Source organism: Ananas comosus, linkage group 2 (genome assembly GCF_001540865.1).
Source record: "Ananas comosus cultivar F153 linkage group 2, ASM154086v1, whole genome shotgun sequence".
In the NCBI taxonomy this organism is placed as follows: Eukaryota; Viridiplantae; Streptophyta; class Magnoliopsida; order Poales; family Bromeliaceae; genus Ananas; species Ananas comosus.
Window position 1 is genome coordinate 300,580 of NC_033622.1, and position 13,799 is coordinate 314,378.

Here is a 13,799-nt window from a genome sequence, read left to right on the forward strand (position 1 = left end):
AAAAATAACCACAAAATTCAAAGTGAACTTGGCCCACTTGTATAAAAATGAAAATAAAGATTCTTTCTCAATTAGTCCTTGCCACAGTAGAGATTCTTTTGCAATATATATATATATATATATATATATATATATATATANCTTCATTTTTACAGATTGAAATGTTATCATTCTCGTCTTTATTACCGGCGTCGTTCACTCCTTTTCGCGCGAACTACCTCGTCTGGCCGCTCGAACTTGTCCGACCGCTTCCCTCCGGGCCCGCCTCGGAACCGCCCCGCTTCCGCGAACCCACAGGAGCCTCGCCTCTCTCTCGTCTTCTTCCTGGCTGTCTAGAACCAAAAACCCCGCTTCTTCTCTCGTCCGCCCAGCCTCGGAGTTCGGAAGCCTCGCCTCCTTTTTCCGCTCGGGTTTTGGGCGTCCCAGCGCCTACTACGCCTCTTCCTCCTCAGGCCGTGGGCAAATGGGTGAATGATCGTGTTTATTTTTAACTTCACGGTGTTTTTTTTTTTTTTATATATATATATATCGCGTTCTCAATCGCCGATTTCTGAAGCAGGTGAAGTCGATCTCCCTCTGGATCTGTAGCTGTTACCAATCTTTGTATTTTTTTTTTTTCTTTTGCTTCTTTCCCTTTTGATTCGATCTATGTGGAAAGAATAACCACGGCGCCGCCCTTCCTCGTCGTCTGCCGGAGTTCCGCCTGAACGCCCTTGCCGCCGGTTCACCCCACTGTGCTCGCTCCTTCGCCAACCTGCCGCTGCCACTTTTATTCTCCATTTTAACTAGTAAAGTTGCTATTTTTTTGCTAACTCCCTCTGTTAACTACTACTTCTACTATTTATTCTTCAGGGTTGTTACATCGCGTGAGAGGAGGGATCTATAAAAGGAGGCGGTTAGAGCATATTCCGGGGAAATCGAAATCGAATCCACCGCACCACGCACGCACGCACGCACGCTTCCCCTACTCCCCCTTCCTCCTCATCATCATCTTCTTCTTCTTCTTGGATCTCTCTCTCCCCCTCTCCTCCTCCTCCCCCTCCTCATCCTCATCCTCATCCTCATCCTCATCCTCATCCTCATCCTCTACTCGGCGATGGCGACTTCGGCGGCGGAGGAGCTCTCGGGGTTGAGCATTGGCGACGATTGGGCCGCATCTTGCCCTAGCCTCCGCAAGAACCTCTCGATTCTCTCCCCCGATCAGGTATCGTTCTAAATTCCCAGCCCTAACCCTCTTGCTCCGATCGTTTTTGGATTAGATCTCGCGTTTGAGATTGGAGTCGTGTTGGGAGAGAGAAGAGACGTGGTTGTGGTTGTAGTGGTGGATTGTTGTTGGATCTTGATCGTGTTAGTGTTTGCCAATTCTAGGGTTTTGTGATTAGTGTTGATGCTTTCTGTTTTGATTAGTTAAGAATTTTAAAAGAAGAGACTGTTTAGTGGATTCGGGTTAATGGCGATCTGTTTGACGTAAAGTTTGTCGTTTATTAAAGGGTTAAGGATTGGTTTTGGAATCTTTCGTTCTTGCTGTCTTGTAGTTTATGCTACGTATGTGTGATTTTTGATGCCTAACAAAAACTAACGCAAGTGTTGGATGAGATGTTGAATTGGATGAAATTTTGTTGCCTTTGCACCTGCAATGCGCATTTTGATATGGGTGGGAGTGTTTTAGGTGTGGGTATGTGTGGAGGTGCATTTCGTCTTTCTAATATCTGAGTTCTTCTTGAAAAGATCAATCTTGATTTTGGTCATGGCCCACTTATATTGTTAGCCCAAATATGCTTCGGTAGCTTCACCCCGTAATGACATTCTCATGCCATGAAAATTTTGCGACCACATGCTGTCCTTCTATTCGAAACGCATAATTAGAATGTTAGTTACTGAAGTTCTTAGAGGCTTTAGTGACCTTGATAATTTTTTCTCCTTTAAATTCTTTTTCAAGAACTTTCTTGCTTCTTATGTGCTCTTCTCTGTGTACATAGATGAGAATTGTAGAAAGAGAGGTAATATGATCACCACTAAAATGCATATGAAGCACAATGATGGGTATCTTCTTTCTTTTTCATCCTTACACTCAAATTCTTTGGAAATCTTAACAGTTCAAATAATTTCCATGTGTCTCAGTGAAGATTATAAATTGTGTTATCTTGCTTGACCTCGGGGTAGATCTTTGTATTTGCCATCATTCTTGGCTGTAGGATATATCAATAGATTCTTTCTATCTAGGCTAAGACCTTTCGTCCCATTTTAATATGATAGCTCACATTTGTCACGGATTTTGTTTTACTTAATGTTGTTTGCTTGACCCAAAATATAAGTTGATATCCCTGTGTTGCCTGTCTATATTCTCCGTTTTTTACGGTGATGGAAAGTTTTTAATTGTTTATGAGGATCTCAGCATGACAAAGATGTTATGTAAGTCTGGATATGAGACTTTCAATTCTCATCTTACTACATATCAAGTTTAATTCATTGAATCTGGCATATGCTCTGCTCAAATTCTTGTTGATTGGCTGCCAGATTGAACTTGCCAAAATCTTGTTGAATGAGGGACAAAGTCATCTCTTTAACCATTGGCCTGATCCAGGTGCTGAGGATGAGAAGAAAAAGGGTTTCTTTGATCAGGTTAGCATACGGATGTAGAATAAGTAGTAGTTTCTCTTGTTTTTCACATTAGTGAGTATCTATATTGTGCATGTTGACTAATTGATGGCTTTTTGTGATGTAGTTTATTTGAATAAAAAATTGGGAACCATGGAAAGTTCAATATGCTATTGATGTGTAGGTCTAACTATGTACATTATTCATATTTTAAAAAGTATTTAAAGGGTTTGGCGTGGGGACTTTACTGTAATATTTCAATCCTTTTTTGGACGGGGGGAGGTGGGTTTTGGTCTGATTCATAGTTAGTTAATTCGCGAATTATTCGCGAATTTTTGGAAATCCGAATTAAACGGCCATTTTCGAATTTTTGGAAAAAATTTGGAAAAAAACAGAATTTTTTGATGAAAAATACGTGTTCGCGTATTATACGGCGGGCCGAATTATTCGGCCCAAAAAAACGGACCAAGCCCGCGCCCGCAACCCGCCCGCCTGCCCGCGCGCCTGCCCGCGCCTGCCCGAGCCTGCCCGGGCTCCCGCATGGGCTCTTGGGCCGGTTGGCCCAAAACAGTAAAATACAAAGAAAGAAAATAAAAATCTTTCCAAATACCTCACCTAGATCAAAAAAAAAAAAAAAATTTCTTTTCGAATTTTTACTTAATTAGCTTAATTTTGTAGCTATTTATTCTTATATTTTTAAAAGATATGAATATTTATGCTAATAGCATAAATCTTGAGAGAAAAAAATTTAATTTAATAGCCGAATTTTTTATCCCGAATTTTTAATTAGTAAACGTATAATATCCGTATAAATCACGTATCCGAATAATTGATAAATCCGTTTTTTAGCCGTATTTTTCAACGAATTTAAAAATTCGAAGACGAATTTTATCCGAATTATACCCGTACCGAATTTTTGCCGAATCCGAATTAACTAACTATGGTCTGATTGCAGATGATGGTGATTTCTTGTAGATGTCAAAATAAGGATACTTTTCTAGCTGTACTGGAGCTCTTGCCATGTTAAAGGTTCACATTTGTCGATTTATATGTGAAAAAATAATTTATTGTCTTGGCACTATTAAATGGATCTGAAAGCTTCCTTACCTTGAATTCTTCTCTTTACACCTTTTGGGCCACTTTGATCTTTAAAATTTGTTACAAGCAGTGACTTCTTTTCTGATGAACAAAATAACCGGGGCTTGCTGGGTTCTTTGTTAGCTGCTTATAATACTGGTTTTTTACCAAAATTAAACATGATCTAGTTGTTACTACTTGAACCAATTAGATTGGATCAAAGATCTAATTTTTATTGCGTCTATTCTTTTTCTTGACACTTTTAAGTTCCTAATGTATTTTCAGAATTCACTCTTATTTCTTAACTCTAATGAATTTTCTAGGTAGCTCGGCTTAATTCAAGCTATCCTGGTGGTTTGAAAGCATACATTCAGAATGCAAGAAAGCTCTTAGCTGATTCAAAAGCTGGAAAGAATCCATATGACGGCTTCACTCCATCTGTGAGTAGCTATTCTTGTAATGCAATGTCCATTTCCCATCCGTACATGTGATGTACTTTTATGCTTTCTAACCCACCTTTTGGTTAATTTTGAGACTTTTTGTGTGAGTTTATAAGTCTACTGCTTTGGGCAAGGTTGTTTTGTTTTTATGGCATTTAAGCTAAACTATAAATTGAACTATTGAACAGGAAGAGACAATGGGTATGATACAATAATTGTGCAAAGAATATAGTGTATAGGTGAATAATGTGTACAAAGATGTGCACATATGCTTGGAGTTGCTGTGGGTCCAGTGATGACCTTATTATATTACATTATATTATATTATATTATATTTTTTTGAGGTTAAGCGTTTACTCATGGGGTCATTGACGATGACAGCAAAAGTGTAAGATATGCCATTGTTTACATGCCCACTTATTTTGACCATGTGAATAGACAAGGAAAAGGGAAAAAAAAGAAGAAATCTATGAATACTATGTTATGCTTCATATCGAATCGATGACTAACACCATGCTTAAGCTTATGGATGATTATTCCTTCTCAATTCTATTTGTAGTATAAATTTGAAGTTTAAGCAATTTTAGGCTCCTTTTGTTTTAGTATTGTGAAAGGTGGAGTTTACTTGGCATTTAGGTATCCACTGCAAAAGAAACTTCTCTAAAACTACCTATAGGTGGAAGGGCTCCTTAAGAGCCTTGTTGGGTGTAGCTTAAGCAATTTTAGGCTCTTTTTTGTTTTAGTATAGCATTATAGCGAAAGGTGGAGTTTACTTGGCATTTAGGTATCCACTGCAAAAGAAATTTCTCTAAAACTACCTATAGGTGGAAGGGGGGTCCTTCAGAGCCTTGTTGGGTGTAGCGGGTATCTCCATGTCAACGCAGGGAATGGAATGTTTCGAGGCTAAGGGCAGTTGAGGAATTTCTAGAGGCAAAAGGTGCCTTCAAGCAGTGGGGCCTTGGATAACTTACCTGAAGTGGAGAGGTTATTCTAGCTCAGCGTCCTGATCATTTATGAGTTGAAGCATAGCAAGTAGGATCAAAAGGGACAGGGCTATAATGAGGAACTAGCAAATGGCACTAGCTAATCGGGGAAAGAGACGGACGTAAATTTGTCTGGACAAAAATAGAATTAACTGTTATTTCGGTCCAGGCTATCAAATTACAGGCAGTCTTTATTACCAGTTTTTTCAGACAATAGAATCGCCTTATTTGTGCCATGCATAGTAGGCAGTAGGGATTTAATTTTGGACTCAACTCATATGCAAATGCTGTTTTTTAATTTGTCAAAACGCTGTTAAGCTTACCAAGTAATATTGACTGATATTTGAGTTCCTCAGAAATTCCCTGCAAGAGAAGAGAAATTCTAAACTCCTATCTATGCAGGTTCCCTCAGGGGAGGTCTTGACATTTGGTGATGATAATTTTATCAAGTTAGAAGAGGCTGGAGTTAGAGAAGCAAAAAATGCTGCATTTGTTCTTGTGGCAGGTGGGCTTGGTGAACGCCTTGGATACAAAGGAATAAAGGTAAAGTTCAATTCCAATCCTCCCAAGATTACATTATGGATGTGTTTTTATGTGTTTGTGCTTGTTGCAGTTGGCCCTTCCTGCAGAAACCACTACTGGAAAATGTTTCCTCCAACAATACATTGAGTCTATTTTAGCTTTACAAGAGGCTAGCTGTAAATTGGCAGGGGGTATGTATACTTGAGATATTCTTGATGTTCCTTTTTATGTGTGTGCAAGCTAAAACCTTGTCCTATCTTATTTTTTGAACTTGTTTCTTTTATGCCCATACTACTTTTTCTCCCAATGTTTCCCACTAACTTGTTAAACTTGATATTCCCATATTCTGCTTTGTTTCTTGTTGGGTCTGATAATCTACATGCTCAAATTTCAGATTCACTGTATTAGCAGAGTATAACTAGAAACAGGAAACCTTGCATGTTACAATTGATTTGTCTTTCACAAATATGACTAATACCTATCTGCGAAATAGTTGTCTTTTTCTATCAAAGTGTGTACCTCACTGTCCTAGTGTTTAATGAGACTAATAATATTGGTTGACAAATTCTCTGGTTTAGTTTCATGGCTGCTATGAGCTATAATACTATTTCAAATTGGGACCTATATGAAGCAATTTTTCACAAGACACCAATTTCAGAGAAGAATACTACAGAAATTAAACTAACTGATAAAAACATTCGCTCTAAGTTTTTAACACCTGGTGCTCACAATAACAACATTATGGTTTTAATACGGTTGAACTCGATTGAAACAAAAGGAAAAAGAATAAGTGATCTCTTAAGATCTGCCCAGTGGAACTCTTAAATCTGGCTCTCCTTTCTAATCTAAATTAATAACTTATTAAGAACAATGAAAGATGATATGTAAAATAGCCAATCCCTCTGCCTGTGTCGTATTTTCTTCTCTTTGCTTGTGTTCTGCCTCAACACATGATTTCATCTCCTTCCTTCTAAGCACATGTATATGCAAATGTTATTTAAAACTAGTACAAGTGTATATATTCTCTGAATTTCACATGTATATTATATCAATCTAGCAACACTATATGATATTAAATGATTTTAACCTTCCTTCTCTATTACTTCCGCTCTTTTTTTCCTCCACTCAGTGCATCCTAATGGGGAAACCACTGTACTTATTCTCCATTTTTGAAGTTAAGGGGATGGGAAAGGATGGTCAGAAAGTTGATGGTTGAAGGAGTTGTAGCTGGTCCATTGAGATGGAGCAATCAGATGATATTTTGGATGGAACCGAGTAATTTGGTCTTAGCTATTGTTCATACTGTTTCTAAAAACTGATTTGAGTGGAAGATGCTAGATAGCTTTCAAAAAAAAAGAAGAAAAGAGTGGAGGGATGCTAGAAGAATCTTTCTGCCTTTTTTTTGAATATTTATCGTTATTAAACATAAAAATAATTTAATAATTAAGTGTAATGAATATTGGGCTCACATCCGGAAGTTTTTAGTATATAATACCTAGCTAGTGCCGACAACAATGTATTTATTCAGTTAACACTTTTAAGCTGTTGGTAATGTTGTTGAATTGGTAGGTCAACAACATATGCAGATTCCTTTGGTGATAATGACGTCAGATGATACTAATGCACCAACCTTGAAGCTTTTGGAGTCAAATTCATACTTTGGAATGGTGCCCTCACAAGTGAAGCTTCTTAAGCAGGTGATTATACCAAAATTTTTTTTAATCAAGTTATAAACTGCAGCATGCGATGTTGACTTGGGATATTCATTTCAGGAAAAAGTAGCATGTTTGGATGATAATGATGCAAGACTTGCATTAGACCCGAATGATAAGTACAAAATTCAGGTAATTTGCTTTGTTAAAATATGCATATTCTCCCAATTTGCACTTTGATATCATTATTATAGCATAAAAGTAGAGGATGTTGCACTTAATTCCATCACTACGCTGTATTTCATGATGACAGACAAAACCTCACGGACATGGTGATGTGCATGCACTACTTTATTCCAGTGGCATGCTTTATCACTGGTATGTTTATTTGTAAATTTTTAGCTCCATTTTCTTTAGTTTTTGGATTTTTTTTTTTTTTTTTTTTTTGTGTTAGGGAGAATGCACTAGGGGGTGAATGCTTCCATATTTTCGCACTTTGGATGCACGTCTTAAATCAATGTGTGTGCCTGATGAGTGAGAATTTGATGCTCATCAGCTAGGGGTTTTGAAGTAGGCACTTGCTGATTGTGTTGCAGATTTGACACATGAAAAGTGGAAGCATCGGCTCTCTAGTGCTTCCTGAAGCTTGTAGGCTCCTCTTATCACCATACTGAGGAACAATGTATAGGATAGAGCAATCTTCCCCGAAGATTTCAAGTCATTTTACACTTGACATGTTTTTTTTAGGAAGAGTGCGGGTCGAAAATGGGTTCTGTTCTTCCAGGATACTAATGGGCTACTATTTAAGGTTCTCTTCTTGCCCAATATTAAAAAAATTTGGAGTGCTATTTCTGTTGGCGAACAATCAGTGCATGTATTGGAGTATAATAGAATAATTGTATAACTAAACTATTCTTGAATTTTCATTGATCCTACAGGCAATACCTGCTTCATTGGGTGTCAGTGCCACGAAGGGATATGATGTCAATTCTCTTGCTGTTCCTCGGAAAGCAAAGGAAGCTATTGGAGGCATAACCAAGCTTACTCATGCTGATGGTGAGCTAGTAACAGCTATTTTCTGGAGTTCACCTTGTCTGTGCTCTGTAGCAGAAATCATTTTTAGCTGAGATGTTGAATGTTAAATACAACTAGCTGAAAAGCCATGCACCGCATAGGGTGAGACAACTTCTAGTATTTATTATATGAATCTGTACAGGCTCACAATTATCTCTATCTACATCAAATGAGATATTATAAAACTGACCAACTTAATTCTATTCCGAGTAAGAAGATGCTTGTTAAAGAACTGAGCTCATGCCAAATCTTGGAAGAAGTAGAACATAAGGCCAAAATGCAACATAGCATCCTGAGTGGCAGATTTATCATGTATTCTAGTTTGCGTGTCATGCTACGAAAATGTTGGATAGGTTGATTAAAGGATGGTAAAAGAATGATAAATGTGTATTAAGCCTTCTCGGCCGTTTGCTAACTACACGGACAAAACTATGTGAAAGCAAGGTTTTAAGTGCCCGTCGGCACGGGCCATATCCACCGTGCCGTACCGTACCAACAAGATATCGGCACGATACAGACCCCGTACCGATGGCACAACTCAAAACCCTCTATTCTTTAAATCAGTAAGTAATTTCCTCAATAAAGTTCAAAATATGTGATAAAAAGACATAATAAATAGTTAAAATATTTTGTTGCTAAAGAAAATAAATATTTCACGCTATTATGTGTTGGCACACAAGAATTTTTTTGACCGGCACGCATCGGCACGGCTCGGCTCGGCATACACCGTGCCGTACCATGCCGGCAAGTTTCCGGCACGACCCCGTGCCACGGCACTCAAATCCTTGTGTGAAAGTTCAGGTTAGACTTGTAAGACTAAAGTGGAGAAGGGGATCAATGTAGCAGCCTTTAATTAGATAGAAAGATGGATAAGGGTTTAAGTAGGAATAACCAGTGGGAAAAGAAAGGAAATAAATGTAAACAACCGCAAATAGGTTAGTAATAGGGTTTTCTGGAGCAGTAGTTGCTGCTGCTGCTGTTGTCAGAGAAAGCTTGTGTTTATTTTGGAGTTGGCACTGGGCAGGACTTTTACCATTCCAGTTGGTGGACACGTCATCTGGAATCCAAGCATTGCTGCTAGGCTTAGTCTTTTGTCGATTAAAGTGTTTCAATTGTAGTATACCTCTATTTATTATCTTGTATTAAAATTAAATGAATATTATACCTCTATTTTTGAAGTGTTCAACACTTCATGGTCTTTTGGTTAATGTTGAACCTGGCAGTTTATTCCTTTAACCCATATTTTTATTGGTCCTGTTGTTACATTTAATTGTTTCATTTTTGTTCTACATTTCGAAGATAACATCGTAAATTTGGCAACTTAATGGTGAATTTCAGGAAGGACAATGGTTATCAATGTGGAATATAATCAGCTTGACCCACTACTTCGAGCAACTGGACATCCTGATGGTGATGTCAATTGTGAAACAGGATATTCTCCTTACCCTGGTAACATAAACCAGGTATGCATATTTGCTTTAATAAGCTGAGTATTGGGGAGTGTTTCTGATATCTCTCTACTATGGGTACCATTTCGTTATTTTCTTGTGCCTCAATGGCTTAGGACTCAAGAATTGATTCTGTTAAGTTGTACAATACAATTAGTTCGTCTAAGGCTCATTGAGAAATGTTCTGAAAAGTTGCAGCATTGATTCTTCTTGCTCAAAATAACTCAGTATGCATAGATTTACTGCACAAACTTTCCATCATGTATTTACACAATATATGGTATGGTGGGATTTAGACAGGTTTTTTTTTTTGAAATTAGATGAAATAAGTATTTATCTCATAGATCATCATATTTGCTTTGATTTATAGGATTTTTTTAATTGAACTATACTGCTATTTTGCAGCTGATTTTGAAACTTGACTCATATATTGAGGAACTCGGCAAAACTCGAGGTGCCATTGCTGAGTTTGTTAATCCCAAGTAATGTCTCCATTTTAGTTGCTTGTGTTGTATCACTTGTTAATTCTAAAAGTTAATTGTAGATTATTTTGTGGCTAGTGTAAGTGTGTTATGGTAAATGTTTATTTTCATCCTTTCAAAATGTTTCGAAATTTTATTGTTTACAATCTTTGGATGATAGTAGCCACAATCATAAAAAGCAGAAACTCTATTCTAAAGCGTCAATTGGCGTCTTTGCTTACTATTATTATTAATTTCCTAAACCACAAATTCAATGTATTTGGGTGGGTTGGAAGGTGGACTTCCCTATTTTTGTCATTGTTAATTAGCTTGAGATCCACCCTGCCCGGATATGGAACGACATTTTCAAAAAAGAACAGAAACAAAGAAGTGAATAAAAAAAAGAAAGTTACTTTCGAGTTTTTAGTTTCCAAACAAATCCCTAGATCTATGGACTGCAAACAATCTGCTGCAAATGAGGCGTAGTAGTTTGTGATTTATGTGTAAGAATTCTTTGATGTGTATCTCAATGAAGCACTACCTTCTACTAACTTGCTATATTACACCTGTCCGCGCCATTTATTCTTTTATTTCTTCTAAGCTTAATGATTAATTCATAATTATTTAGTTTCACTGTTCATCTTGCCACAATCCCTGTTCACTTGCACCAGTTATACTGAAGCCCTATAACATAAAGCATTTATTAATATATTAATCTGTTCCTTATTGTCTTAGAAGGCTTGCAATGGTCTAGCATGATGTCATAATAATTGTGCATGTTCCAATGCATGTAAATCAATGCTTTTATTTTATGGGCTTCTGAAACTGCTTATCTTCTTTCTCCGTATTTTCTCAAACCAATTAGGTATAAAGATTCGAGCAAGACATCATTTAAATCCTCTACTCGATTGGAATGTATGATGCAAGATTATCCAAAAACACTACCGCCTTCAGCAAACGTTGGGTTTACTGTAAGATAAAGAAGCTCGATGTTGAGTATTGTGTCTTAGCCCTTTCTACACCAAAGATTAGCTGTAACAATTCAGTCAGACTCTTTTTTTTTTGTCATGCTTCCTGCATATTAGATTCATGTAGCATTTTAGATAAAAGGATTACTTCATTAGATGCAATAAATGTTGCATTATTATGTCGGTGCGGCTTTTTTCTCTTCTCAGGTGATGGATACATGGCTTGCATATGCACCTGTGAAGAATAATCCTGAAGATGCTGCTAAGGTGCAATTCTTTTGAACTATACCATATTACCTATCTAAAGATGATAATGCAAATGCTGACTAGCTTTTTTGTTGGCAGTGAGATTACGATTGAACTCATGCTGTGTAATTTTCGAATATAAATGATTTATTTCTTTTTTCAGTGTGTCGCATGAGATTGAAAGAAGGCAAAAGAGCTTGACCCTCTAGGTTTTTATTAATGGATATAAATAGTACAATATGTGTATACGAGGCAATCTGTCCCAGTAATAATACAACCAAAATACTATATAACCCCTATGTTATATGGACAGCAATATACAATACTAGATATATTGCAACATACTAAATATATCCTATAATAGTTTAACTTGGCTACTTTTCGCATATGCCTGTTTTAATCTTCTTTTTCACATATGCCTGCTGCAGGTACCCAAGGGAAATCCTCATCATAGTGCAACTACAGGAGAGATGGCAATTTATAGGGCAAACAGCCTTATTCTGAGAAAGGTAGTTTATTCTTGTTTTAAATTGTGCAATGGGAATTTGGATTATATGAGAAGTTCCAATGTCCGTACAATTACTACATGCTAAGTAATAGTTGTTTGCTTAAGTTGTTACGTGTGATTTGTGAGTTAAACCTTTAAGCCCTAAACCCAGTTTCTTCATAGATTAGGGGAATGGAGCGGGTAGCCAAGATTGTAGCTTATAGGTAAAACTTAAATAGGGTAACTTAAAACATTGGTCACTGTAACTTATTGTGATATTCAATTTCAGTCACCGAACTTCAAATTTGTTGCAATTGATGGACTCAACTTCAATATATGTTTCAATTGTGTCTTCAGTTGACTCGGTTGCCATGACCTTTTTTCAAGATGGCATGGCAGCTGAATCAGTGGCACATCATCTCCGAGAGAAGACATGACAGTTAATATAGAATAAATTGACATGGCACTCCGTCTATCACATGCAGATATAGTAAGAACCATCAAGTGGAGTGGATTAGGATGTATATTATTCTGTGCAGATTTCTCTTGAGGGATTGTAGAAACTGTTCTTTTTGGTTCAACAGGCTGGTGTTCAGATAGCTGATCCTGTGAATGATGTGTTCAACGGGCAAGAGGTGGAAGTCTGGCCACGCATAACGTGGAGCCCTATGTGGGCCCTCATATTTGCAGATGTAAAGAGAAAGGTCAACGACAAATGCTTTGTATCTCAGAGATCGACACTGGTTATTAATGGCCAGAATGTGTTTCTCGATGGCCTCTCCTTAGATGGCACTCTTGTTGTGAACGCTATTGACGAAGCAGAGGTAATTTACCTATTATTCTCCCGTGTTGAATACTTCTTGTTGATGACTTGTCGACGAGAATATATCATCACTCTCCTTATGTGTATATCTAATTGCGCAGTCATTAGTTTGAATGCTGTAGAGGGAAGATTGATTTCTAGATACTTGTCGCTATGAGTTGCTAATAACAAAGTCTCTCTCTCTCTCTCTCTCTCTCTCTCTCCTAAATTGTTGAAACCAAGTGGATGAATGTGGCACCCTACCTTTGTGCTGTTTGTGCAGGTGAAAGTGGTTGGTTCTATACAAAACAAGGGATGGGTCCTTAAGCACGTCGACTACAAAGACACCTCCTTTCCCGAAGAGATACGGATGAGAGGGTTTAAAATCGAGAAGCTCGAGCAGCTCGAGAAGAGCTATACTGAACCAGGGAATTTTTGTTTGAGCTCGTGAAAGAGGTAGTCTCCTCATAGCCGACTTAAGATGGTGTGGCTTGTTTAACCGTCTGTTCTTTTAGAGCGTTATTTTGGGATCTAATATCCTATTTATTGATGATCTTTCATAAATAAGCATATACTTCCACTCTGTCGAATAACCAACTCTGGTGCTGTATTTTACTGCTATTTAATCAAATGGCAGCGAAAGATAAGGCTGAGAGGGAGTATTACTGTTATTTAATTATTTTATTAATTTATGTATGATCTCCATTTGGTGGTGAATAATCTTTGTCATCAATTGTTGTACTGTAGTTTTAACCAACGTCATATTCATTTCCGGATTTGATCTGCCATTTTGCATAGTGTGTGTATCGCCAAGGGCAAGTTTTGCAGCACCGAGGTGCAATTTAGTTTATCTTCGCCAGTGTTGCTTCGCCAGTGTTGCTGTGCCACTTAGCATGACCTGAATAACCTTCCATGTTGATATATAAGATAAAACATCAAACAGAGAACTGTCGAATGCAAAACGAGCCACCGGATGCATCAGTGGGTGCGGGCAAGAACATTTGTCTTCCCTATTCCCTCGCTTCCGGCGACTGAAAGCCC

The 13,799-nt window shown here is 37.6% G+C and overlaps 1 protein-coding gene across 4 annotated transcripts; it reads left to right on the forward strand.

Annotated features, from left to right (window-relative positions):
- LOC109724433 (UDP-sugar pyrophosphorylase) lies at positions 544–13,520 on the forward strand. Of its 4 annotated transcripts, none has more exons than XM_020253264.1 (18): positions 544–559; positions 853–1,204; positions 2,518–2,622; positions 3,999–4,115; positions 5,501–5,641; positions 5,712–5,811; positions 7,190–7,317; positions 7,393–7,464; positions 7,586–7,650; positions 8,020–8,080; positions 8,211–8,328; positions 9,685–9,809; positions 10,200–10,276; positions 11,121–11,226; positions 11,431–11,490; positions 11,898–11,978; positions 12,541–12,780; positions 13,042–13,520. In XM_020253264.1, the coding sequence occupies exons 2-18, from the start codon at positions 1,097–1,099 to the stop codon at positions 13,207–13,209; spliced, it is 1,872 nt and encodes a 623-aa protein (XP_020108853.1). In that variant the 5' UTR covers positions 544–559; positions 853–1,096; the 3' UTR covers positions 13,210–13,520. The 4 variants fall into 4 exon arrangements, with proteins under 4 accessions (XP_020108853.1, XP_020108847.1, XP_020108863.1 ...); XM_020253258.1 differs by lacking the exon at positions 544–559 and adding an exon at positions 571–734; XM_020253274.1 differs by lacking the exon at positions 544–559 and adding an exon at positions 571–722.